Source organism: Mauremys reevesii, linkage group 13 (assembly GCF_016161935.1).
Source record: "Mauremys reevesii isolate NIE-2019 linkage group 13, ASM1616193v1, whole genome shotgun sequence".
Taxonomy (NCBI): Eukaryota; Metazoa; Chordata; order Testudines; family Geoemydidae; genus Mauremys; species Mauremys reevesii.
In genome coordinates, this window is record NC_052635.1 from 20,730,195 (window position 1) to 20,755,758 (window position 25,564).

The window sequence follows — 25,564 nt, forward strand, 5'->3', positions numbered from 1 at the left end:
ATGTGGGAGCGGTTGTGCCCATCCAGGCAGTGCTTCTCCTGGCACTGAGGGGTGTGGCGAGACACAGACAATGTCAGGTGAAGGCAGAGGAGAGAGATAGAGCCCTTGTACCTCTGCTCCATGCTGCTCCCCTGCAGATCAGCAAGGCACAGGCTGGCTTGGAGAGCGGTGCTGACTCCCAAGCCTGGAGCCTCCCTCTGCCTTTGTACTCGCCTGACAATACAGGAGTAAAAATAACCAGCCCACATTCGCAGTGAGATAAAAGCGAGGTTTGCCTTTTGTGTCTCTCTGGGCAGGAGGACAGCAGCACCAATGGAGCTGCGTGGATGTGACACATGGGAATTTCTGACATATCTCTTCCCACTCTGACCTTGACAGACACAATAAAAAGGGGCTTCACTGCACACCCACAGCCATTCAGTCCTATATCCAAGGTTGGTAATAAAGAGCATGTCTGTGTGCATGCTTCTCTGTGCTGCTAACCCGCTTCCCCACCAGCAGGACAGGCGCTCCAGAGGGACAGGACCGGGTACTAACTGGGGGGTGCAGGGAGGATGGGTTGGAGCAGCCTGACTCTGAGACAGATGGGGAGTAGGAAAGAGTGTATTTAATGAAGTCTGGGAAATCTGGGAAGTTCCTGGTACCAGCGCTTGTTACAACGTTTGTATCGATGCGGCGTTTCTCAGTTCTGTTGCATGGTATTGTATTGTATAGAGGACAGGAAATAATGCCACAATATCGCTTGTCAGCGCAGCTGCTATGGCAGCCATCGAGAAGGCACTCGAGAGCTTTCAGGGGTTAATGCTCTCACCCTTCTTTTTCCAGTTCTCCACTCCAATATTTACTTTGGAGCAGGGACCCTTGTATTCTTATGGGGTTTGCAAAAGTGGCACCTGCCTCAGTGGGGCTACAGAACAGGAACTGCACTGCCAGAGGTGATCGTGAAAAGTGGGCTTCTCTCTGCCGCCTTGGCTGCTGGTGGAAATCCAAATGTGCAGTGGGTAGATTTCAGCAGACTCAGGATCAAAGCTCAGTTTCCACCCACTAAGAGAGACAGCCGAGATGTGCATTGCAATATAGATGGCAGGAGTACAGTGTGGTTAGTAATTACATTGGCAGATCTGGGGCTGTTTATTACTGCTCTTATTCTCCTGGGCCCTCTTAAGTTCATGGCGTGTTTGAAAATTGTATCTGCCCTTTGTAAGCAGCCTGTGGACTGGCATCGTCTCTCTGGACTGACTCCTTTTCTCTACTTTCCCTCCTTTTAAGGGCTCACAAGTCTTTGGCTTCTTCTTTCTTTGCGGCTGCCCAGTCTTCTCCCTCCCGGCAGGCAAGATGGCTATGCTGGACATGAGCGAGTTCGGGGAGGCTGCTGACTTTCTCCGGAAGAGCTACACAGAGCAACTCAAGCTTCAAACAATCCCCTTCGATGGTAAGATCAGCAGCACCTTTGAGCCTGGCACATGCTGGTCACACGGGCTCTCATGTCCATGGCCTGGTTTGCAGAGTATTCCCAGCTCCCTTCCCAGTGTTGTGGCCCCTGGTAGGGTTTTGTAGCATCATTTTTTCCCATGTGTCTCATACACTCCTGCAGCAGTGGAATCCCCCCACCTGCAGCCCTGCTCTGGTGCTCACTGGTAAGAAGTCAGAGGACCAGAATAACTCAGCGTTAGTGAAAGGTGGCAGCTGCTTTTGGCAGTCACTGTGGCTCTCAGTGTGGAGGGTAACAAGGTGGCTGTTTATGTGCACCTAGGTAAAGTGCCCAGGACTGAGGGAGCCAGCAGTGCTTGTTCCACAGAAACAGTTCTCATCAAAGCCCTCCTCCCGTTTCACTTTGGTGATGAACAGGGATCATTGTAGATTTGGGTGACAGATTCTTCACATTATCCTTCCACTCGTTCCATTATCATATTCCATCGCCATTGCTGCACAGCTAGAGTGTGCCTGGGATAAAAAGCCCTGGGTTTGTGCCAGGATACATTTTGGAGGGCTAATAAATAAATCGGGGGGAGGGGCAAATTTTGTATTCCCTAAACTGTGTTTTCCACGTCTCCCCAAAAATGCAGCAAACAACAGACCAAAATCAATCTTAGCATTAATTGGGGAAAATTAAACAAGTATCCAGCATGAAAACTCCCAGGAAATCCCTGTCAAATGACCACAAACACTGGAAGGAAAAAACAAATGTCCCTTAATATTGCTAGATTATGTTCTTACTGCTCTCTGAAGCTATTGACAAGAACAAACAGTTCCCTTTGCTTCAGACTGAGTTTTCTTCTCTTTTCTTTTGGACCTGAAGGAAAAAAACGAACTTGGATCCCAGATGACAAGGAAGCCTATGTCGAGGTTGAAATTAAAGAAATCTCTGGTGGCAAAGTCATCGTGGAAACCAAAAATAAAGAAGTAAGCAAAACAATCCTGATTTTTAAAGTTTGCTTTTTGAAGGATGGCCATAGGAATGGGGGAAAGAAGCACAGAGGAAAGGAATGCATGGGGGAGGGGGGGCACGTATTTGTGAACAGCTTATCTCTGAAACTAGACAAGTTCTCACTTATAGCACTTAAGTGCTCAACCTGCGATCAGTCAGCTCAGTAGTGTAAATGGCTTTTGTTACCCCGTAATGTACAATGTGCTATCTGACTTGCCAAACATGCCAGGGCTTCAATAAACCAGCATCAAATGGTCAGTTTCAAAAAAGTCCTCTCTAAACAACAGACTGCAAGAATGACAGTAGGGCTTTCCCAGCCCGAGTGATCAGCTGGCATCTTAACAGCTGTAACAATAGCCAGCAGGAGAAGTCTGCTCAGTTTGCAAACAGCCAGTTGCTCCCTTGGACGAAATTATTCAGCTAATCTTGAGAGAAAACCATTCAAAGCAGGAAATAAGGGAAACTGGTGTAAATCTGGAGTTATTCTGAATTTACACCAGCACTCCCTTGTGGGGAGGGATAGCTCAGTGGCTTGAGCATTGGCCTGCTAAACCGAGGGTTGTAAGTTCAATCCTTGAGGGGGCCATTTAGGGAACTGGGGTAAAAATCTGAGGATTGGTCCTGCTTTGAGCAGGGGGTTGGACTAGATGAGGTCCCTTCCAACCCTGATATTCTATAGAGAGCAGACTTTGTCCAAAGATCAACATTTTAATGAACTAACTACATTGCTTAGAGCAGTGGTTCCCAAACTTTAACAGCCTGCAAACGCCTTTCACTAAATTGTGAAATCTCGTGAACCCCCTCCTAAAAATCAGTATTTCCAGGGATTGAAGTTGAAATTTCCTCAGTGTGATGGATGCGCTTGCTTTGCTCTGCATAGGTCTTGGAAGTCTGGAACCACTGCCGGCTCCTCCACTGACAGGGGCAGGGCTCAGGCTGCCCACCCCAACTGCCCAGCCCCGATCTTCCTGGGGCTCGGGCTGCCAGCCCTGCATGGGGCACTGGGGTTCAGGCTGCTGGCTCCCCCATTGATGGGGCCAGGCCTTGGACTGCCAGCCCCAACCACCCAACCCCGCTTTTCCTGGGGCTCGGGCTGCCAGCCCCACATGGAGCGCTGGGGTTCAGGCTGCCGGCTCCCCCGCTGATGGGAGAAGGACTCAGGCTGCTTGCCCCAACTGCCTGGCCCTGCTCTTCCTGGGGCTCGGGGTGTCTGCCCTGCAACCGGGTCCCACCTGCTGCCTCCAGTGCCCAGGGTCCTCTGGCCGCCATTAGTGAAATTTTTCTGGCAACCCCCCTGTAATGTTCTGCGAACCCCCAGGGGTTCACGAACCCCACTTTGGGAACCACTGGCTTAGAGGGATCACCATAGCACTCAGTGTCACAGTATCTGGGTACCTCGGTTTCATTATAGAGTTTAGATACATATGACTAAGAGGTTGTTAAATTGTTATACACATAGAGCCAGATTCTGAACTTTGCTCCACCCACATCAATCCATTGGGCCTGATCTCATTTACACCAGGAGTGAGTCCTCAGAAATCAATTCCATTACACCCGAATAGGGTAGCTGGGAGATCAGAATGAGACCCATGGAACTCCTTCAGTTCTACACTGGTGTAAGATCACAATCTGCTTCAGTCAATTTCTATTTACCAAAATAATATATGGTAAAAATAATTTCTGGGCTGGATTCTCCACTCCATTAGAACAGTTTTAGGCCAGTGTAACACCTCTTCTCAACAGAGTAACACCAGTGTACAACTGGAGTAACTGAATAGAGAGTCACGTCCTATGTACACAGTGAACTATGTATTTCTTTGTTTGCGTTGCTATGGTGCTAGTCAATGTAATGAGCAATAGCTTACATCTGTCAAAATCTTGAACTGGTTGGAAAACAGATTTTCAGTCCCAGGAAAAATTTCGAGATTTCAAACCAACTTTCATTCTGAATTGGAACAAAAAGTCAAAACTCCAAAGTATTTCACAAAATGAAATGCCCTCAAAAACCTCAGGTCAACTGAAACATTTTGTTTCAATAAGTTTCATTCAATTTCAACTCTTTTTAATTTAAAAAAATGTATAAAATAAAGTAAATTTCAGAACAAAAAGTCATTTCAAAATGAAAAATCGAAATGGGATGTTTTGGTGTTTTCAAAACTTTTGTTTCCATTTTTTTTTCTAACAGAAACTTAATCAAAATTGATACAATTTAAACAAACAAACAAACAAACAAAAATCCATTTAATTGCAATGGCATTTTCCAACAGAAAACTGTTGTGACAAAATTTCTCCAAGCAGGTCTAGCTAAATCATATCTAGTCTAAGCCTGCCTAAATTCTGCTTCCAGTTAAACCAGGGTTAGACCATTGAATACAGTGGGGTTGCACCAGTATATGCAAGAGTAGGACTATGAAGGGTCCGATTCTGATCTTGAGTACACTGGGTTTACATTAGGGTCATTACACTGACTCTGATGGAATTAATCCTGATTTACACCAGACTAAATCAGAGGTGAATTAGCCCCATGGTCTTCTTACAAACTAAACTGTGTCACACTACCAGGCTGTGAAATCAGAAGATATTATTATCTCCATTTTATAGCTAGTGAGACTTAGGCTGTGGCTACGTTAGAGGCACAGCTGTAAGCTCTCCTGTGTAGCCGCTCTCCCATCAGCATAATTAACCCCCACCCCAATGAGTGACGGTAGCTATGTCGGCGGAAGAGCGTCTCCCAAAGGCATAGCACCATCTACACCCCTGAGCGACAAACATTTTGCCAACAAAAGTGCTGGTGCAGACAAAGACTGAGGCACAGGGAGGGTAAAAATTACTGACAAAGGGCCACAGAATCTAGGGCAGAGCCTTGATTAGAACACAGGAGTCTTGAGACCCGGTCCTCTGCTTTAACTACTAGACTCGCCCCAATTCACCTAAGAGTGGCAATGAAACTCTCTTTTCTTCAAGCCTGAATAACAGTGGCCTGTGTTAAATTCACCTTCTCCCAATCAGGCACAGAGGTGGAATGTGAGAGTACTGTAATTCCAGTACTTAGATGTATAGGCTTAAATCAAGACAGTGACAAGGGATGGTCTGTACATGTCGGCTGTTTAAGGCTCCCTGCACCATATTCTTTGAGATGACACATAACCGGACTGCCCCATGGCCCTACTGCCCATGAAAGGAGTAAGGAGGGTGACCAGAGGTCCAGATTTTATAGGGACAGTCTCGATTTTTGTGGCCTTTTCTTATATAGGCACCTCTTATCCCCCACCCCCGTCCCGATTTTTCACACTTGCTGTCTGGTCACCCTAGGAGTGAGCACTCAGCACTGACCTGTAGCACTGGATGGAGCAGCAGGCCCATGCCCTAGAGCACGCCTTCTCTTCTCCTATTTCTGATCTCTCACAGTGGGTTGCTCAGACAGTGCGATAAGCTTCCTGGAGAGGCAAGAAGGTGTCTGTACCTGGGGGGAGGAATAAGGCAATTTTGGCAGGTAGTAGGGGGGTCTGGCCAGATGCTCATCACCAGAGTGGCATGGTTGGCAGCTGGGAGGTCTGGCCAGAGGCAGATGGCACAGGGGAAGGGGTTGGCAGCTAGGGTGTGGACTGCAAGGCTGCTTTTCACGGGGGAAGCGGAATGGCATGAGAGCTGGCAATGGCTGGTGGGGGAGGATGAAATGCTGATCACTCCATGGCCCTCCTCTGTCCTGTGCCCAGTGTCCCTCCTCCACCCTCACATTGCTCTGCCCCAGCAGGAGCTGCACATAGTGCCCCGGCTTGTCCTCCATTAGCTGCGTGCTCCTCTAGAAGAACCCTGGGGGGGAACGACGCGAAAAGGTGGGGCGGCATGTTTTACTGCTCAGTGTAACAACAAACAAGCCTCGTCTCAGCACTGCAGGCTGGGAACCTGATGCTTTATTTAACTGCAGAGCGGGGGAAACTCCCATTGGCTAAATAGGAGGTACAGCAAGGGTGGGGTATGGCTAACCCACTGGGTACCCATGGGTACCCACTGACACTATCATGGCCACTTTCTTACAGTTGGGCTGCTGGAGACGAGATGAGGGAATGGGCCCTGGCAGCTAGGGGGACTGGGAAGGGAGTCCTGCTCTGAAACATAGCCCTGTGAAAGGACAGTACAGGGCAGCCCCTGTCTGTGCTCTGGGGGAGTGTGTGTCATGGGAGCTAGTTACACGGCTCCAGGTGGGACTGGGGCTTGGTCTCCTGAGGCGCTAGGTGCTGCTGAAAATCCCTCCCCTGTTTTTTCGATGTGCCAGCCCTGTAAAATCATCCTTTCTTTCCCACCCATCATCCCCAAAGACGGAGGCCAAGTCCACCCCAGTGACACTGTTAGCTTTGCTGGCTTTGCACGGCCGTCCCTGACCCGCATGGTGCAAGCAGCTCTGTGGCTGCTGCCCAGTAGGAACAGCCTGCAGCTGAGCAGGGCTGGCTGTGCAGGACGAAGGGAGCAGACAGCAGCGACAACCCTGTTTTGTCATGTAGGATCCCCTGTGCTTTGGCTCTGATGCAGGAGGAGAAGGTCTGCAGAGCCAGATGGGGCCACAGTCACATGGCGCATTCTCAGTGCAGTGCTGGGGACTCCTCTGGAGTGGAATGAGCTCGCCCCTCAGAGCAGGTCTCCACTACCACTTACGTCGCTGAGGGGTGTGGAAAAGACACACACACACCCCACGAGGGACGCATGTTCCAGTGACCTAAGTGCTGTCCACCCCGGCACTACATCGATGGGAGATGCTCTCCCTCCAACAAAGCATCTGCGTCTCGCGGAGGTGCAGTAATTACATCGACGGGAGAGCGCTCTCCTGTCAGCATAGAGTGTCTTCACCAGATGCGCTGCAGTGACCCAGCCACGCCAATGTAGCACTTCTAGCGCAGACCTGCCCTCGGTCTCCAGCACAATTGTCTCCTGCTGGTGCCCTCTTGTAGCATGAGCTCAGGTGCCCAGCAAATACTCCTCACCTTCTTGCGTTCCATATCCAGATTAGGTCATTTGTGTCATTCTCCCCTTGGCAAAGGCCAAGCCCTGCTTTTCCAAACAGTCACCACCTATGTATTCAGGCACTGCACCTCCTCTCCAGCTTGGGGGCACCTGTGCCCAGCTGAGTAAAGGTATCTCACTGCCTGCCCTCGGGAGAAAAGCAGGGATGGAGACCGGCCCGGGGGTGAGGGGATGGCATCAGAGATCTGCATTCTCCTTAGACACTGCCGGGGCAGCTAGAATCTGGTCTTGGAGAGTCACAGGAGTGTTGCCGGCTCAAAGGGCCCGAGGCGGAGCAACAGCAGGGTTCGTTGCCCGGTGTGCGTCGCACTAATTAACACACCAGGGTGGAGAAGCAAAACCACGTTTATTTGAGCCCAAATAAGGTGCCAGGGAGAAAAAGCATTCTCAAATCCTGCACACTCGCTCGCAGGCGGGGTCCCAGTATTTATACCCCCCTTGTTTGTGTAAGCCTTTTGTTTGGTTTTCCCCCTCACCCCTCCCTTCCCAACAGCAGTTACTTTAAACATTACATCTCAGCGTGTTAGAAAAGTTCCCATTCGCAAGCTTATCTATGGCCTTCACAGCACAAACGCATACAGATTTTCCTCCCCCCTCACCCCATCCTCCCCGCCGCTTTTGCTGTTTCAAACTCCTGCATCTGCAAGCTGAGACAGCTGACAGTTACACATTTTGCTTGCAGTCTGTTAGCATCTTAGGCTGGTTAAAGTTCACAGCATGGAAGACCTCTGGTTCACTCAGGCCTGCAGTCACAACTTTGGTTTACTTAGGCCTAGTGACACCAACAGGAGGGTATGAGGCACAGACATGAAACTGGGCCAGATGCTGCGTCCCTTTACACTGGAGTGAATCTGGAGTGCTTCCACCAGCAGGATTTACCCTAGTGTAAATGAGATCAGAATCAAGCCCTTTGCACGACAGATGGGAGCAAACAGCGCGGTGCCCTGTCAGTGCTAATGGCGACTGCGGGGCCTGGTCCCGGCTGGAAGGAACCAAGGACAAACTCAGGCTCCCCTAATTTGCTTCCTCCCTGCAGACCCGGGTTGTCAAGGAGGACGACATCCAGCAGATGAACCCTCCCAAGTTCGATATGATTGAGGACATGGCCATGCTAACGCATCTCAACGAGGCCTCGGTGCTGCACAACCTGAAGCGCCGCTACGCTCACTGGATGATCTATGTAAGTGACGCTGGTACAGGGTGTGAGGGTGACACAGAGCCCTGACCAGCACAGTCAGAGGTCAATGCTGATTCAAATGGCACCAACTCAAAACTACCACAGATTTCTCCCCTTGATTGTCCCAGATTACTGGCTATCCCAGCCAGGGTCATGTTGAATCAGGACAGCTACGCCCTGGATTTCTCATGCCTCAGGAACCCCTCCCATTCAGTATTCCTCGTGACATGGGAATCATATGGATGCATTAGAAATCCCCAGGCAGACTTAGATAGATAGAGGGGTAGATTTATGTGTACTGATTAGACTCACTTGGAAAACATATTAAAGAGAAATAAGCTGATCTTGGGATGCCAGGTGAAGAGACTCACTCACCAGGGAGTCTGCAAAATAAAACACAATTCAAGATGCTTCCCGAAATTCCCAGCCCTGGAAGGATTTCTAGGTAAGGCTAAAGCTGGCTGCCCTGAGGACGTCCAGAGGAGACGCTAATGGTGGCTTTCCAGGAGGGATATGGAGAAAGGCCAGCTGCCTGGGTGGAGGGAGTAGCAAGGGGTGGGGGAGGAATATCACCATTAAGGTGAGGTAGGTTGGCAGCACAAGGGGATGTCCCTGTTAAGGCCAGTTGCATCCCTGTTCTGTAATAGGCTAAGGAAGCAGCATGGTGCAGACAGGCCAGATCCATTGCGGCATCTCTAGCTCTGAGCCCAGTGGCTTTGAAGAGTCTTTGTTCTGCTACGTTGAGGCAGCTGTGTCCCTCTGCACTCACTTGCCTCCTCTCTGCTCTCAGACCTATTCAGGTTTGTTCTGTGTCACCATAAACCCCTACAAGTGGCTGCCAGTCTACACCTCCCCCGTGGTGGCAGTCTATAAGGGCAAGCGGAGGTCAGAGGTCCCGCCCCACATCTACTCCATTGCAGACAACGCCTACAACGACATGTTGCGCAGTAAGCTTCTCTCTTTCCTCTCTCTCCTCCCTGTGCTCACCCCGAAGCGGAGGCCGGACCTTGTTCAGTGGGAGGGGGAATGCAGGGAGAGCATTGTGGCATCACCTCACAAGAAGAAACTGATGCACAGTAGCAGAGATGGGCCTGGAGAAACCCGACTATCTGTGTCTGGTCTGGGCTCAGAGCGGGAGTTCTGGACCACTGTTAAAAACACTGATTACAAGCAATACTGACCAGTAACCAATAGCACCTTTCCTCCAGCAAAACAGACTCTGGGTGGGCATCAGAGCCTGTATCTTGAGGGATCACCACACGCAGCCCTGGCATTTAGCTGGCCTGAACCAGGCTACCTAGCCCCCATAGTGCCATGTAACAATCCCCTAAAAGGGGATATGACCCATAAATTACCTTGGCTGGACGGTCAAGGTGATGAGGAGAAAGGGCACCTACCTGCATGGACCCTGGGCTGCTCTAGCAGTACTGCAGCCAGGGCCTTGGCAGCACGGTGGGCTGGCTCAGGCTTGTACTGTGGGGCCAGGTGTAGAGAAGGAGAGGAAGATGCGGAAGGATAAAAAGAAACACTCTAGAAATGTCAAGACACCAGGATTCTTCTTCCCAGGGGTGCCAGTCCCCTGGCGCCTGAGGGAACGCCCACACCCACAGCCTCATTTTGGACCTTTCGGACTGGGAAAGCTCGGTGTTAATAAGTCAGGTGAACATAGTCACTGGCCCAGCCAGGTGGGGCTGTGGATTAACAGGGAAAACCCAGACCCATGGCAGCCCTGGAGCATTCTCAGAGCTCCATGCAATCTCAGTACATTTCAGTCTTAACGCTGGCTCTTTCTTTTCCAGATCGTGAGAACCAGTCCATGCTCATCACGTAAGTGACCCCTGCTTCCCTTCACGGGCCATTGTTCCCTGCCTGCCTTGTACGTGTCTCTGGGTTAGGCTCCTGGGCCCCATTCTCCTGCCCCCCCTGCAGGATACAAGTTGTCTTTAGGGTCCCGGCAGTGGTTTACTCTCCCCTGTCATTTGGACTGACTCGCTGACTGGCAGCCTTCCTCCTGTGAGATCTGATGCCCCAGCTGCACCTCCTCACCTGCCATCAGACCACCTGCCCCTCATGAGGCCCCCAGTCAGGCCTCGCTGGCTGCCACCCCCTCCCCAAACAAGTTTCCTTCACACCCCCACCCATTGGCTGCCAGAGCCCCTCCAGGGCAGCCTGTCTGGTGACAGTGGCAAGGGCTGCTGTTCACAGAATATAAGAGTTGGAAGGGACCTCAGGAGGTCATCTAGTCCAACCCCCTGCTCAAAGCAGGACCAATCCCCAGACAGATTTTTGCCCCAGATCCCTAAATGGCCCCCTCAAGGATTGAGCTCACAACCCTGGGTTTAGGAGGCTAATGCTCAAACCACTGAGCTATCCCTCCCCCCGAGTTTACCCTGCACTTGTTGGTGCTGGCATCACGGGGTATAACTCTCCCAAGCAGGTCCCCTGGAGCAATGTGTTTCCCAGTCCTGTGGCTGGCCACATGCACCGTGGTGCTAGCCCACAGCTGGGGGAGCTGAGGCCTTGTGTCCGGGAGGAACATTCTTGATGCTCCTGAGCAGGACTGGTGGGCAGAGGAGGCAGCCAGGCCCAGGAGGGTGATGGGGGAGGGGGCAGGCAAGGTTAAGTTCAAGTGACATATAGATGAGGGCTATATAAAGTTCTCTGAAGGGACCTACCCTGCTGCCAGGAGCCACTGACATTTTTAGCCTCAGCCATGGCCTAATTAGGTAACACAGGGGCTGAGGCGGGAGATGCTTGGCTCATGTCCTGTGGCAGCTCCCCCCTACACCCATCCCTGCTCTTTGTGATCTGGGATTACAATAGAAGAGCAGCTAACTCTAGGCATGAAATCATTGCAAGGCCTCGTGAGCCAGTGCCAGCGGGCAGCTCAGACCAGGGCAGCAGGAATTGCCCAGCCTCCAGGTCTCACCTGGACTCCTGGCCCTTCTCTGTAAACCGGAGTGGGCTCCCTCTGGGGGGGTGGGGGAGGGCAGAGTATGTTCCATAGACCGTAGGAGCCCCTCACTCCCCAGGGAAGTGCAAGTGAAAGTGTCTAGCCTGAGCTGGAGCAGGAGGGGGCTGGCTCCTTGCTGAAGGAGCACTGAAGTTCATACCAAGCGTGCAACAGACCAGGAGGAGCCTGGGGAGGAGGAGACTTCCCCACCTGGCACTGTGTGGAGTCACTGGCCATGTCTGCAGTGGTGATTTGCCCCAGTGTCAGCCTCCGTGGGGCTGCCCCTGGTGGAGCTGCCCTATTACAGCCCCCTGATGCAGCCGAGCAAAGCCCAGATGGGCTCACACCAGGGGAGGTCACTCACTCCGCTGCAAAGTCCAGCAGCTTTGCCCATCTGTTCTAGGGGATTGTGCCAGTGCAGCACCACAGGGGCTGAGCCTGGTGACTGAAACCCCCACATTGCCCCCGTGCAGAGCATTAGCCAATGGGAAGGGATCACAGGCTGCCCAGGGCCAGACAGGGCTGAACTCCTCCCTTGGTGTTTGACTTCTTTTACATGACACTGTTGGGGGGGCTGGGCTGTGGCCTTGGTTTTCTGAGTCTCTTGGTTTTGCCTGACTCTGCCTCGTTTTCTTGATCTGTGTATTTCTGTTACCCTAAGCGGAGAATCTGGTGCTGGTAAGACTGTAAACACCAAGCGAGTCATTCAGTACTTTGCCATTGTCGCAGCCCTGGGCGACACGCCGGGCAAGAAAGGAGTAAGACCCTCATTTGAAACACACTTTGGCTGTTTTCTTTTTCTTTTCTTTTTTTTTTTCCTTATTTTTTTTTTTTTGGTAACTTTTTGCATTTGGAAGTGTGTTTGGATCTGGCCCCTCACGGGCTTTGCTTTTCCTTTGACTTTTGAACAAGCAAGGCTTGAAACAACTGATCTTGGGGAAATGGAGTTTTTAAGTGGCTCACCAAACTGATCAGCCACACCGGGGTCTTTTGGGCCCACCTCTTCCTTCACCCCAACATATTTTCTTTTTCAGACACTGTAAAGGGGACAGACCCCCCCACTCCCCATTTCCACCCCTGTCTCTTTTAAGCCTTGCTTTTTGCCTTTTTCCCCCTTTTCTCTTTTTTGTTCATTTTGGTCCTTTTCCATCTTCTGCTTTTTCTTGCTCTTGTTTTGATTCTTTCTCGCATTTCTTTGGTGTTGGTTATTTTTGAGATTCCCTTGCAATTGCTTATTTCTTCTGGGTACTTGATGCTCCAGCCTGCTTTCCCTAGCAGAAGCAGACTGGTTGTTTCAGGTAGTGAGTAAGCAATTCTCCAGCATTGTTTTCCTTCCCTCTTCCCTGGGTTTGGATTTAACTGTTCCTGCTTTTTGGTGCTTTTCTTCTTTTTCTTGAGCTAATCTATTTAACACATTTTTGGTGTATTTTTTGAAATTTAATCCTTCGATTTTTTTGAACCGTTTTAGTAACTAAATTTTAACGCCCTGCTATTTTGATTGATGCTTTCTATGATTCTGACCTTTCCCTTCTGGAATTCTAAAGACAGTTTTCTTTCCTTTTTTCTAGCAAGCTCCTGCCACTAAAACTGGGGTAAGTGCTACAGGGAATAGGGGTCACTCCTCAAGTGAGAGGCCAGGCTTACTAAGCAGCACCTTGTTAACGCCCACTGGTGGTGGGCCCCTTTCTGAGCGCCCTTGTGCCAGTGCAAGTTAGGAGTAACTGCGATGATGTCAATGGAATGGTATCATTGTGAAACTGACACGAGATCAGAATCAGGCCCCTGTGTACAGCACTGCATTTTGCTGAGGTGACAAGGCAGTAATGCCGTTGGGAAATGCTCTTGTGGTTGCTGAGAGGATCCAGGGAGGCTGCATGTCTCTTCATAGAGCAGCTTCTCTCTCAGTGGAGGGATCACTATTACCAGATGTGGACATGCAGACTCACCCCTGTGGCACCTCCTGCTGGTCTCAGGGAATTAGCTCATTTTCCAGCCCAGAGCACCCTCTGCAGGCAGGTGATCCACCTGTCCTCTGGCCCCATGTCCCTCCCAGGACCCCAGTGCTCTGTTAACTGGGGTGCTTCCCCTTAGCAGTAACCCCTTTCTCTCAGGGTCTCCCCTCCCCAGGAAACCCCCACCCACTATCCCCACCTCACCTCAGTATCAGGCTACCACCAGTCATCATCTAGCCCCATGCCCTGGGGCAGACTGCAGTATCAGCCTACTCGTCACTGGCAAGGTTGGGTTTGGACCTGCTGCCTTGGCCTACCCCTGGGCTGCCCTCTGCAACCCCCAGTACCTGTTGCTTTGTGCTAGGCCACAGCCTGGGTCTTTCCAGGCTGGAGCTCCCCAGCTCCTCTGCCTTTCCCCAGCCCTGCTTCACTCAGGTACCCTGTCTCTAGCTCCCTGCAGCCAGGCCCTTCTCTCTCTACAGGCAAGAAGAGTGTATCTGGCTTCCCTGGCCTTTTTATACAGGCCAGCTGTGGCCTGATTAGGGTGTGGCCCAGCTGCAGCCACTTCCCCAGTCAGCCCAGCTTTTAGAGCTGCAGCTTTCAAGCCCTCCCAGGCAGGAGCGGGGGCGGGGGGTCCACCCTGCTACACTAGGATTGGGATCTGCACATTGCAGGGCATTGAATCATGCTGGGATTTTCTATCCACTGCCCTGGGGATGGAGTTTCTTTAGCTCCCAGTTCACTGCAAGCCTGTCCCACTGCCTCAGCGGAAGGGGGGCTGGAAGTTATTGCCAGGCTGTGGCTCTGTGAGAGGCTGCATTGCAAACCAGAAATGTCTAAAAAGGGCCAGTCCTGAAGCAGTTACTCAGTGTCTGGTCAGGCCGAGCTCTCGCTGACTTCCTCAGGCATTGACCTGAGTATGGCCTTCAGTACCAGCCCTTGGGGGCCAGATGGCAGTGGCTGCTTGCTTTGGGGGGGTACCTCATTTAAATGAGAGTGACTGTTAAACGTTAGGGCCAGAGCACTGAGCGGATTCACCCCAACCCCGGGAGCCTCGTTTCACTCTGTTATGCACTCTGTTATTCACCCTGCTTTACATCTGGATAGTTTGGAGTTTTAGCAGCAACATGTCCCTAAACCCAGGGGGTAACAGTTTGTCGGTGGTGTTGGGAAGGAGAGTGAGGACCTAGGGTGCTGCACAAAGGGTTACATTTACAATGGTAGCAGTAGCATCGTCCAAAGCCCAGTGGCTCCGTTATGCAGTGTCTAACTCCTGCTCCCATGTTACACCTGCCCAACAGACCTGTGTGCTGAGCTCCAGGGTCCCCCAGTCCAGCTCTGCATCAGAGGGTAAAGTGCTTCTGAATAACAGCATTATGTAAAGAGCCATGTAATCAGAGGCCTCAAGCCCATGGTGGACTGCAGGCCGTACAGTCAGTAAGGCTGGATGAATCCGTCCAGTAGGAGCTGCCTGGAGCCCGTGCCCACATCTGTCCCTCCCCTCTCAAGGTTATATGTGAACTAGACAGCTGTTTTCTCTAACCTATCCCTTCAAAGACAATCTTTGTTGCATCTGCTCCAATATTATCAGCCAGCTTTTTGGATTCAATGTGATCTCAGAGCAACAGAGAGAGGATGGGAGGGGGTTAGATTATATTCCCAGGTAAGAAACTGTGCTAGCTGGAGTTAAGCAAGCTAATCTGGATCAGTGACCTCAGGAAAATAACCTTCAGAGCACACTGCAGTGACGAGAACCTTCAGAGTTAAGGTTCCATTCCAACCCCAAACGACCGTGAGAGCACATGCCGTGCACCCTGTATGTTAGGCAGAGGCGTGTCTATGGCCAGGATCGCTGCTAGTTGACACTCAACCCTGGAAATCACAATGATTTGCCTAGGGACCCTAATAGCTGAGATACTTTAAACCCTGTACCTTGGTGTTTCATCTGTGGATGCAAACACCTGAAACCATGGCCAGTGCGGCTGAGACATCAGAGGATACGTAGCCCAGTTGCAGTGAGATAAGGCTTCAGCACTTCTGCTTGCTCAGGGAGCTGAGCCCTGTGGCTAGTAAAAGGTGCAAATGTCTGTCCAAAGTCCAGTGTGTGGTGTGAGGGGAGTGTGCTGGGCTGGCCAAGCAGGAGCTGGTCAGTCTTGGGCATGTGTATAAAGGGAAAGGGAAGGGATATTGCAGAGGGTGCCAGGCAGGGAGGTGTCCCATGTGTAGTGGGTCAATGGGAGCCACAGCTGTGTGCCTAGAATTGCAGTGCATTGGAAGCATGCAGAACTGGCATACCATTGTCTCAGGAGTGGGGGCAAAGGATAGCTGGGGGGACATGTGCAGAGTTTAGGGTATTTGGGGTATTTTACAAGAGTGGGGTGGAGTTTAAGCAAATTTCCCAGTTTGCTGACTTTAAATTATTGATAGAGATTTAAAACTTGAATTTCACCTTCTAGTTAGCAAAGCGTTTCTCTGGGTGTTTCCTATGGGGGCCGTTTTTAACCCATGATGTACATTATCATTGGCTTGGAAGCGACAGGCTGGCTGGTCCTGGGATGACAAGCGAAATCAGCTCACTGCTAGCCTCCCTTCCCCTAAGCCCCCCATCAAACAAAGCCATCCAGGGCGTGTGCGCTGCAGCCTCTCCGCTCAGGGGCAGGTGGCATAGCGAGGATGCAGGGGGAGAGGTTAGCACCCCCTGAGCAGTGCTGCTCTCTCCTCCTGCAGGGGTCGCCACCGACCATTTCCAGAGCTCCTGGCAAAGCAGGAACTAAGCCATGAGCCAGTCTGTTACCCTGGACCAGTGGGTCCTGACTAGTGCAGTGTCCTAATAAGTCCCCCATGTTCTATAAGCGAGTGTTGCAGTACTTAGCTACCACACGTGAGGATTGGGAGACCCAATTCACAGATGTTCTTTGAGAGCAGAGGTACTAATTAATAAGAATTAACAAGGGATACACAGCCTCACGTGCAATATAAGGCCACATAGTGTGGGAGAGCTGGGAACAGGATACCCAAGTGCCTAGCTCCCAGCCCTCTCATCAGTCTACTAGAGCAGGCCACATGCTTGGGCTCTGCCCCCAGTGTTTATGGCTTGGTGCAAGTTGATTTCAGGGTCAGACAAGCCAGAGAGACTTACTCTAATGAGAGCCTTTGAAAAAAGAGTCTTTGGTGCAACCCCAAATACAAAACCCAGCGCCGAGCTTTGGAGTTTCCAGGCGATAGGGTCAGACGAACATTCAAACACTGAGATGCACTTGTTTGAAAGGTCGGAGCAGGTGCTGCCATGACCTCTGTCAGGTGGATCTGCTGAGGCTGGAGGATATTAAAGAATGAACTGAAAGCTAGGGACAGCTTTGACTCTGGTGAACCAGCTGCCTCTGTGACATGCTCTTATGGACAAAACTCAGCACTGTAGTTCTCGACCCACGCCGCCACCTGGGGAAACTGCAGTAGTAGCTTAACGTAGTTAGGACTCAGACGTTTAAAGACACAGTGATGAAAAACGCCAGCACTCTGTCTCCACTGTGGCTTCCATTGCCAGTGGCTCTGGTGGAGCGGCACCCGTGGAGAATTACATGTCTTGGTTTCCTGGTGTAGGCAAGGCCCTGCATCCCTTTGGCATGACTAGGGTATCGGGACAGCCTGAGCGTTTGGGGGGTTCTGCCTAGGTACACCTGCGATAGTCAGTGTTCTGCTTGGCTGTATCTGGAGCAGTTGGCAGCAGTCAGATGATGACTAGTGTAAATGGACTGTAGCTTTATGGAACCATTTGGAAAGCACACCGTACCCTATAGAGACAGTGACTAAGGCACGATGGTGTGGTGTGGTACAAAGTTATAATGCCATGGTCTAATTGCTAGGGCACTGGGCTCTGAGTCAGGAAACATGAGTGCTAGTCCCAGCTCTGCTTTTTCAATGACATCGCTGCTCTGTGCCTCAGTTTCCCCTCACACCCCTCTGTCTGTCTTGCCTAGTTTGGCTTTAAGCTCTTAGGGCAGGCACAGTCTCTTCTGTGTGTTTGTACAGTGTCCGGCACACTGGGCTCCTAGATGCTACTGTCATACAAATGTAATAACAAGAACATAAGTCTGGAGGCTAAGGCATTGCTGTGAAGAGGCCATCCGGGAGTTCTGAAGCTCCCCCCAGCCAGTGTCTATAACACTGCACACTGCACCACAGCTCTGGGGAAAATGGCTCTGACACATGTTTAAAGGAAAACTCACCTAGGAATATTACAGAGGGTTGTTACTGTCTCTTCCTGGGCTATTTCCTGGACCCCTTCGCTTCCAAAGGCAGGTTTTCTCAGTGCCATGAGCCCTCCTTTCCAGGCCTTGATGGCTATGGCCCCGTCCCAGAGGACTCCCATGTACAGTTGAGCTATTAGCCCGGACCTTTATAGGCACCACTCACAGCAGACTAGATGGTCACAGAATTCATGGCCTCAAAGCCCAGCTCTGCTCCCCAACGTTAATTAAAAAAATAAGACGTGCCAGATAGGAAGGCACCACCCTAGAGACTAAGGCCTTAAGGGAAGCTAGTGAGAGTAGCAGAGGGTGGAGGTGCACAGCACTTTCCCCTGCCCTGTGTCCTGCTGCCCCTTAGCTGCAGCTGTAGCAACAGAGCCACTGTTACTAATGCCACAGGCACAAGCTGACCCATCCTTTGGCTGCATTTTCTAGGGTACCCTCGAGGATCAAATCATTGAGGCCAACCCTGCTATGGAAGCCTTTGGCAACGCCAAAACCTTGCGAAACGATAACTCCTCGCGCTTTGTAAGTATGCTAGCAGGATTTATATTTACAGAGCTCACAACACTCAAGTTATCCATAACCATGCCTGAGTGAGGTGGCCACAGATAGCCAGAGCTAGCTTTTACATAGGGAGCAAATCCTTGTCAGAACTAGCAACTCTCTCTTTAGGTGGGTTGGCTGTAGGGCCAAACCCTTTGCTGCTGTAAAGCGATGCCACTCCCTGATGTTACCTGACCAGGCTAGCTCACTGACTTGTGCCATTTAATTTACACCAGCTGAGGATCTGGCCCTAAAAGGTGAGGCTGGAGTTAGGGGCCGCCCAAGGTCCATCTCGGCTTGGATCAGGCTGTGGGTGATGACTGGCAGTGCCAGGAAGGAGCCTAGCACAAAGGGAGAGCAGGGAGAGCTGGAAGTGCCAATGCTGGGAGGTGCCTCAGTGCACCGGTGGTGCAGTTTCCCCTTCATTGAACCCTGGCCCTGTGTTTGGCTCAACCAAACCCCTGGTTCCCATTTATCTCCATAACAATGCGCTGGAGGTAGTGGAGGCCACAGTGGCATTCTTGGGCCTCTCTGGATTCCCCAGTGCACCAGGGGCCTGGGAGTGTCATGGGGTCTCCTGAGCTTGATCAGCAGTCGCAGGCCATGACTCTGCAGGTAGTTGTGCTGCAGACCCAGCATCACGCAGCTCTGCCCAGGGGCTGTCAGGGGCCATCTGCAACCATCCTCTGAGTGCTGCACGAGAGCACAGCCACAGGGAGCAAAGCGCAGGGGGATGATCCCTCCGCTGAGCCAAAAGGGACCGTCACAGGCCCGAGAATTTCACCCAGACACCATGTATTGAGCCCCAAAGTTGTGTGACATTAACATAGGGCAGAGAAGAGACAGACCCTTAGCCTTCCCCAGCCATCTGATTTGTAAGAGCTGCCCACCCGGGACAGCAGCTGTACCTGCCTCAGTTCCTCTGTCCAGCCTAAGTATTTACCTCCTTCCCTTAGGGCAAGTTCATCCGAATCCATTTTGGCCCCTCAGGGAAACTGGCCTCTGCTGACATTGATATCTGTGAGTAAACAGCCTTGCACACCTGCCAATTCAACATGCTCTTTTTCTGCCCTGACATTGGATCAGCTCCAGAAAAAACCCAATCTGGTTTTTTTCCTGTTTGTTTCTAGACTTGCTGGAAAAATCCAGAGTGATTTTCCAGCAACCTGGTGAGAGAAGCTACCACATCTACTACCAGATCCTGTCTGGGAAGAAACCCGAGCTCCAAGGTAAGCAGCTTCAAAGCAATCGGACTAAGGGAAACGACAGTGTAAGCACCTCTGACCTGGGCAACCATAGCCCCCAGTGAAGTCACTGCCCCCCAGGGGGAGGGAGCCCAACTAGATCCCTTGGAGGGAGGGTGCTGGGGGCAGAGGAGTCATTACTCAGCACTGCCCTCCGGGATCTCGTGGAGGGCCCAGAAATGATCCAAACTGACTTGCCAGGCTCTGCCGTTTAGCCACCTCTCAGGCACTGAGTGGGGTTGGGATCCAGGTGCCGGGTGACAGGAGACCTTTCTGCACTGGAGAGATGCTTGGCAGAGGCCCGGCATGATAAGCTTCTTGGCTGCTGCCTGTTGAGCCTGCTGCTGGATCGTGAGCAGCACCTTATTAGGCAGGCCTGGAGAGCCATGGAGCAGTAATCTTATCTGGGGGTCATGAGGGCAGGCACCAGCGCTTCTAAATCAGTCTCCAGCCCAGCAGTGTTGCAAAGATAGCAGAAGGGAGCTGGAGCTGCAGAAGAGATGGGCCTTGCGAGAGGTTACCAGGCCTTCTGGAGTCAGACCCACAAGCCAGTCCCATCAAAGGAGCTAGAGCTGAGGCAACAGACTAGAATGGGCTGGGAGTCACACCCTGCCATGCTTCCCTCTTCTACCCTGGGCAGTTCCCGTCAGAGGCTTTCACCTCAGCCTCCCCCTGCCCTGCCCACAGAGACACAGCGAGTGCACTGCTTAGCAGTGGGAACTGGGCAGTCCAGCAATACATGCCACAGCGCCAGGGGCCATTGCTGCAGCGAGGGGGCTGTATCCACAGCCATGCGATGGGCACACTGTGGTGGTAACGAGGGCCTGCGCAATGAGACCAGGGTAGGGGGAGTGGCAGAGCACTGGGGCATTACCAGGATACATGGAGCAAAGGCAGAGCAGGGTAGCTTTCCATTGCTCTTTGGCAGCTGCTGCTCAACAAGCTGCCTGAGATGGCAGCGCACGGCCCAGCTGAGCCTCCCCAGGAGCAGTGGGTTTTGTGGCATGCGCCAGGGCCAGCTTCATGGCGCATGTCGCACTGTGGGCGAGGATCAAGGGAGCCTGGGAGATACCAAACATCCCACTGCACTTAGCCTGTGCCCAGAGCACTGCTCTCTGCCTTCCCTGCTGATTTTCACGGCACGCTCCAAGGGGCAGGGCTCCAGCCCGCCTCCAGCTACCTCCTGATGCCTGGGGTGTCCACCTGGGAGCCCAGCCCTCTGCCAGGTTTGCAGGCCAGAGCTCAGACAAGGGAGGGCATGTCCCACGGCAGAGCCCTGGCTACACTGGGCCCTAGGGCTCAGTCCTGGAGCTGTGCAGAGCATTAGGCCCCTCCGGTCCTGCGCCAGCCTTTCCAGTGGAGTCTGCTCTGGAACGTAGGTCAGCATGCGGGGGCAGCCGAGTGTACCTCATGTCTTTGCTCTCCCTCCTGCTCCCAGATATGCTGCTACTCTCTCTCAACCCCTACGACTACCACTTCTGCTCGCAAGGCGTAACAACGGTGGACAACCTGGACGATGGCGAGGAGCTCATGGCTACAGACGTACGTACGGGACCTGCGAGACAGAGCACAGGGGAGGCCTGGGCAGAGGGGAGAATGGCTTTACACGCTCCTGGAGAGAAATGGGGCTATGGCCCAGCTTTGCTCAGATATCGCTGAGCTCCGCTGATGTTTTATTAATAATCACCCTGTGCACATCTCCAGCCCCTGTCCCGCAAGGGCCCCTGACGTTCGCAGACATTCACTCCCCGGCACTCCCCTGCAGTGAGGGAGGGCTCATTCTCAGCCCCACGTATAGACTGGAAAGCAAGGCACAGCATGGGTAAGGGCCATGCACAGCAGTGTGTGTCGTTCCTATCGCTGTGCACCCAGAGGGGGTCAGTCCCATGCAAATGGCCAGTGAAATGCATGGCCACCACTGATGCATGCAGCCCTAGACACGTAGGTGTGAGCGTCTCATTCTGAAAACCACAGAGCGACTCAGTGACAGAACCAGGAATAGAACCTGGAGTCCTGGCTCCTGATAGGGGGGCTGCCGGTGGGTGCTCAGCACCCACGATTTTCCCCCTGTAGGTGCTCTAGCCCCGGAGCACCCACGGAGTCGGAACCTATGGCTGAGGATACCGGAAGGAACCCCAGTTTTAGGATGAGACAGGTACTAGTAATGGTGGATTCAGTTATTAGAAATATAGATAGTTGGGTTTGTGATGACCAGGAAAAATGCCTAGTGAATTGCCTGCCTGGTGCGAAGGTAATGAATCTCCCGAGACAGCTAGACAGACTTATAGGTAGTGCTGGGGAGGAGCCAGTGGTCATGGTACATGTAGGTACCACTGACTTAGGGAAATATAGGAGAGAGATCCTGGAGGCCAAATGTAGGCTGCTAAGTAAGAGATTAAAGACAAGGACTTCATGGTAGCATTCTCTAAAATGTTTCCATTCTACGCACAAGGCCCGTAAGGCACACAGGGTCTCAATGCGTGGATGAGACAGTGGCGTGGGGAGGAGGGATTTAAGTTAATTAGGAACCAGGGAACCTTTTGGGGAAGGACTAGTTTATACAGGAGGGACGGGGCTCCACCTAAACCAAAACTGAACCAGACTCTTAGCATGTAAAATTAAAACGGTTGTAGAGGATGTTTTGAACTAAGGGCTGGGGGAAAGCTGGCAGGTGTGGAGAGCACACGGTTTGGGTGGGGACGTCTCTTAGGAATGAAATGGGGAACGCTGCGTCCTAGTAAAGCTGATAGGAAAGAAGTTGGTAAAGTACAGGTAGGAGCCAGTGACGAACAGTCAAGTGTAAAAGAGTCACATTTATATTTAGCTCCTGAAGGCAAGCAACTGAATATTGACAAAATGCACTAGTGCTTATCTACAGCTGCTAGGAGTCTAAATTCTAAGCTGGGTGAACTAGAGCGCCTGGTATGGAGTGAGCATATTGATATAACAGACCTCACGGAGATTTGGTGGAAGGACACAGTAATACCACGGTTTAAAAAACAGTAACTCCACTTAACGTTGTAGTTCTGTTCCTGAAAAATGCAACTTTAAGTGAAACGATGTTAAACTAATCCAATTTTCCCATAAGATTTAATGTAAATGCGGGGGGTTAGGTTCCAAGGAAATTTTTGGGGGGCAGACAAAAGGCATTATATACTGTACAGTACTGTACTTTACTGTGGAGGGGAAGTGCCCTGGTTTACCCCTGGGGCTCAGGGTGGGGGTGCAGGGTCTGGGAGGGAGTTAGGGTGCAGGAGGGCGCTCAGGGTGGGGATGCGGGGTCTGGGAGGGAGTTAGGGTGCGGGAGGGTGCTCAGGGTGGGGTTGCGGGGTCGGGGAGGGAGTTTGGGTGCCGGCGGGCGCACTGGGTGGGGTTGCGGGGTCTGGGTGGGAGTTAGGGTGCGGGAAGGTGCTCGGGGTGGGGGTGCAGAGTCTGGGAGGGAGTTAGGGTGTGGGAAGGTGCTTGGGGTGGGGATGCGGGGTCGGGGAGGGAGTTAGGGTGCGGGAGGGCGCTCAGGGTCAGGGTGAGGGGTCTGGGCGGGTGTTTGGGTGTGGGACGGTGCGCGGGGTGGGGGTGTGGGGTCTAGGAGGGAGTTAGGGTGCGGGAAGGCGCTCGGGGTGGGGGTGCCGGGTCTGGGAGGGAGTTAGGGTGCGGGAGGGCGCGCCGGGTGGGGGTGGGGGGTGTGGGAGGGAGTTAGGGTGCGGGAGGGCGCTCGGGGTGGGGTGGGGGGTCTGGGAGGGAGTGAGGGTGCGGGCGGGCGCTCGGGGTGGGGGTGTGGGGTCTGGGAGGGAGTTAGGGTGCGGGAGGGCGCTCGGGGTGGGGGTGCGGGGTCTGGGAGGGAGTTGGGGTGCGGGAGGCGCACCGGGTGGGGTGCGGGGTCTGGGAGGGAGTTAGGGTGCAGGAGGGCACTCAGGGTGGGGTGCAGGGTCTGGGAGAGAGTTAGGGTGCGGGAGGGGGCTCGGGGAGGGGTGCGGGGTCTGGGAGGGAGTTAGGGTGCGGGAGGGTGCTCAGGGTGGGGGTGCAGGGTCTGGGAGGGAGTTAGGGTGCGGGAGGGCGCTCAGGGTGGGGTGCAGGGTCTGGGAGGGAGTTAGGGTGCGGGAGGGCGCTCAGGGTGGGGTGCGGGGTCTGGGCGGGAGTTAGGGTGCAGGAGGGCGCTCAGGGTGGGGGTGCAGGGTCTGGGAGGGAGTTAGGGTGCAGGAGGGTGCTCAGGGGGGGGGTGAGGGGTCTGGGAGGGAGTTAGGGTGCGGGAGGGCGCTCAGGGTGGGGGTGCGGGGTCTGGGGGGGAGTTTGGGTGCGGGAGGCGCTCAGGGTGGGGGTGCGGGGACTGGGAGGGAGTTAGGGTGCAGGAGGGCGCTCAGGGTGGGGGTGCGGGGTCTGGGAGGGAGTTAGGGTGCGGGAGGGCGCTCAGGGTGGGGTGCGGGGTCTGGGAGGGAGTTAGGGTGCGGGAGGGCGCTCAGGGTGGGGGTGCGGGGTCTGGGAGGGAGTTAGGGTGCAGGAAGGCGCTCGGGGTGGGGGTGCAGGGTCTGGGAGGGAGTTAGGGTGCGGGAAGGCGCTCGGGGTGGGGGTGCGGGGTCTGGGAGGGAGTTAGGGTGCGGGAGGGCGCTCGGGGTGGGGGTGCGGGGTCTGGGAGGGAGTTAGGGTGCAGGAGGGCGCTCAGGGTGGGGGTGCGGGGTCTGGGAGGGAGTTAGGGTGCGGGAAGGCCCTCAGGGTGGGGGTGTGGGAGGAGGCTCAGAGCTGGGGCAGGCAGGATGTGCAGAGCACTTACCTGGGGCAGCTCAGGTATGCAGGGGGTGTGCAGGTGGATCTGCGCAGCGCGGCACCACCCCCATGGCTGCGATTCTGGGACCCGCGATTCTGGGAGCTCCCCTCCCGCCCCACAGGCAGGGCCACCCAGAACGCAGGGGATTTAGGGGCTGCAGGGCTCTGGGCTAAGGGGGCCCCGGGGCCCTGGCCTGCAGCTCTAAAGCCCCTTTAGAAATGCGGCCCTGCGAGCACGGGCCGGAGGACTCAGGAGGAGCAGGGGCAGCCGCACAGCCAGCGGCTGGAAAGAAACAGCGCTTTCCCCTTCAAAGCGCCGCTTCTCTCCGCCGTCTCCGGCTGTTTGTTTGGACTTTCTGGGAGGGAGGGACAGAGGGAGGGGGAGCAGGGCCGCCCAGAGGATTCAGGGGGCCTGGGGTCTTCGGCGGTGGGGGGCCCCCGCTTCGGCGGTAATTCGGAGGCGGGAGGTCCTTCCGCTCCTGGACCCGCCGCTGAATTACCGCTGAAGACCCGGCACTTCAGCGGCGGGTCCTGCTTGGGCGGTAATTCGGCAGCGTGGGGGCCTTCTGCCCTGGGGCGGAAGGACCCCCCCCCCACTGCCGAAGACCCAGAGGGGAAGGCGCTCCGGGGGCCCGGGCCCCGCAAGACTTTTCCGGGGCCCCTGGATCGAGTGAAGGACCCCGCTCCAGGGGCCCGAAAAACTCTCGTGGGGGCCCCTGTGGGGCCCGGGGCCTGGGACAAATTGCCCCACTTGCCCCCCCTCTGGGTGGCCCTGAGGGGGAGGAGGCAGAGAAGAGGAACTTGTGCAATGCTCCTTTGTAAAGTCAGCCAAACGACGTTATAAGGGAGCATTGCACAACTTTAAACAAGCATGTTCCCGAATGGAGCAGTGATGTAACTTCGAAACAACATTAAGCGGGAGGACGTTAAGTGAGGAGTTACTGTATATAGGAATGACAGAGCCATCCACTCCCAGTCTTTATTCAAGCCTAATTTAATGGTGTCCAGTCTGCAGAACTGGAATTAATTTGCAAACTGGACAGCATTAAATTAGGCTTGAATGAAGACTGGGAGTGGATGGGTCATTACACAAAGTAAAAACTATTTCCCCATGCTAACTTCCCCCCTTCTGTTACTCACACCTTGTCAACTGTTTGAAATAGGCCATCCTGATTATCACTACAATTTTGGTTTCCTCCTGCTGATAACAGCCCACCTTAATTGATGAGTCTCATTAGAG

The 25,564-nt window shown here is 53.4% G+C and overlaps 1 protein-coding gene across 1 annotated transcript in view; it reads left to right on the plus strand.

Annotated features, from left to right (window-relative positions):
• The first annotated feature begins 335 nt into the window (after positions 1-335).
• MYH7B (myosin heavy chain 7B) overlaps positions 336-25,564 on the plus strand; it is a 59,808-nt gene continuing 34,579 nt past the window's right edge. The window contains exons 1-12 of the mRNA XM_039498818.1: positions 336-434; positions 1,270-1,432; positions 2,300-2,403; positions 8,484-8,627; positions 9,415-9,571; positions 10,424-10,451; positions 12,239-12,335; positions 13,146-13,169; positions 18,212-18,304; positions 19,279-19,342; positions 19,453-19,551; positions 21,005-21,108. Coding sequence (XP_039354752.1) covers positions 336-434; positions 1,270-1,432; positions 2,300-2,403; positions 8,484-8,627; positions 9,415-9,571; positions 10,424-10,451; positions 12,239-12,335; positions 13,146-13,169; positions 18,212-18,304; positions 19,279-19,342; positions 19,453-19,551; positions 21,005-21,108 — 1,176 coding nt within the window. The remainder of the gene's footprint in view (positions 435-1,269; positions 1,433-2,299; positions 2,404-8,483; positions 8,628-9,414; positions 9,572-10,423; positions 10,452-12,238; positions 12,336-13,145; positions 13,170-18,211; positions 18,305-19,278; positions 19,343-19,452; positions 19,552-21,004; positions 21,109-25,564) is intronic.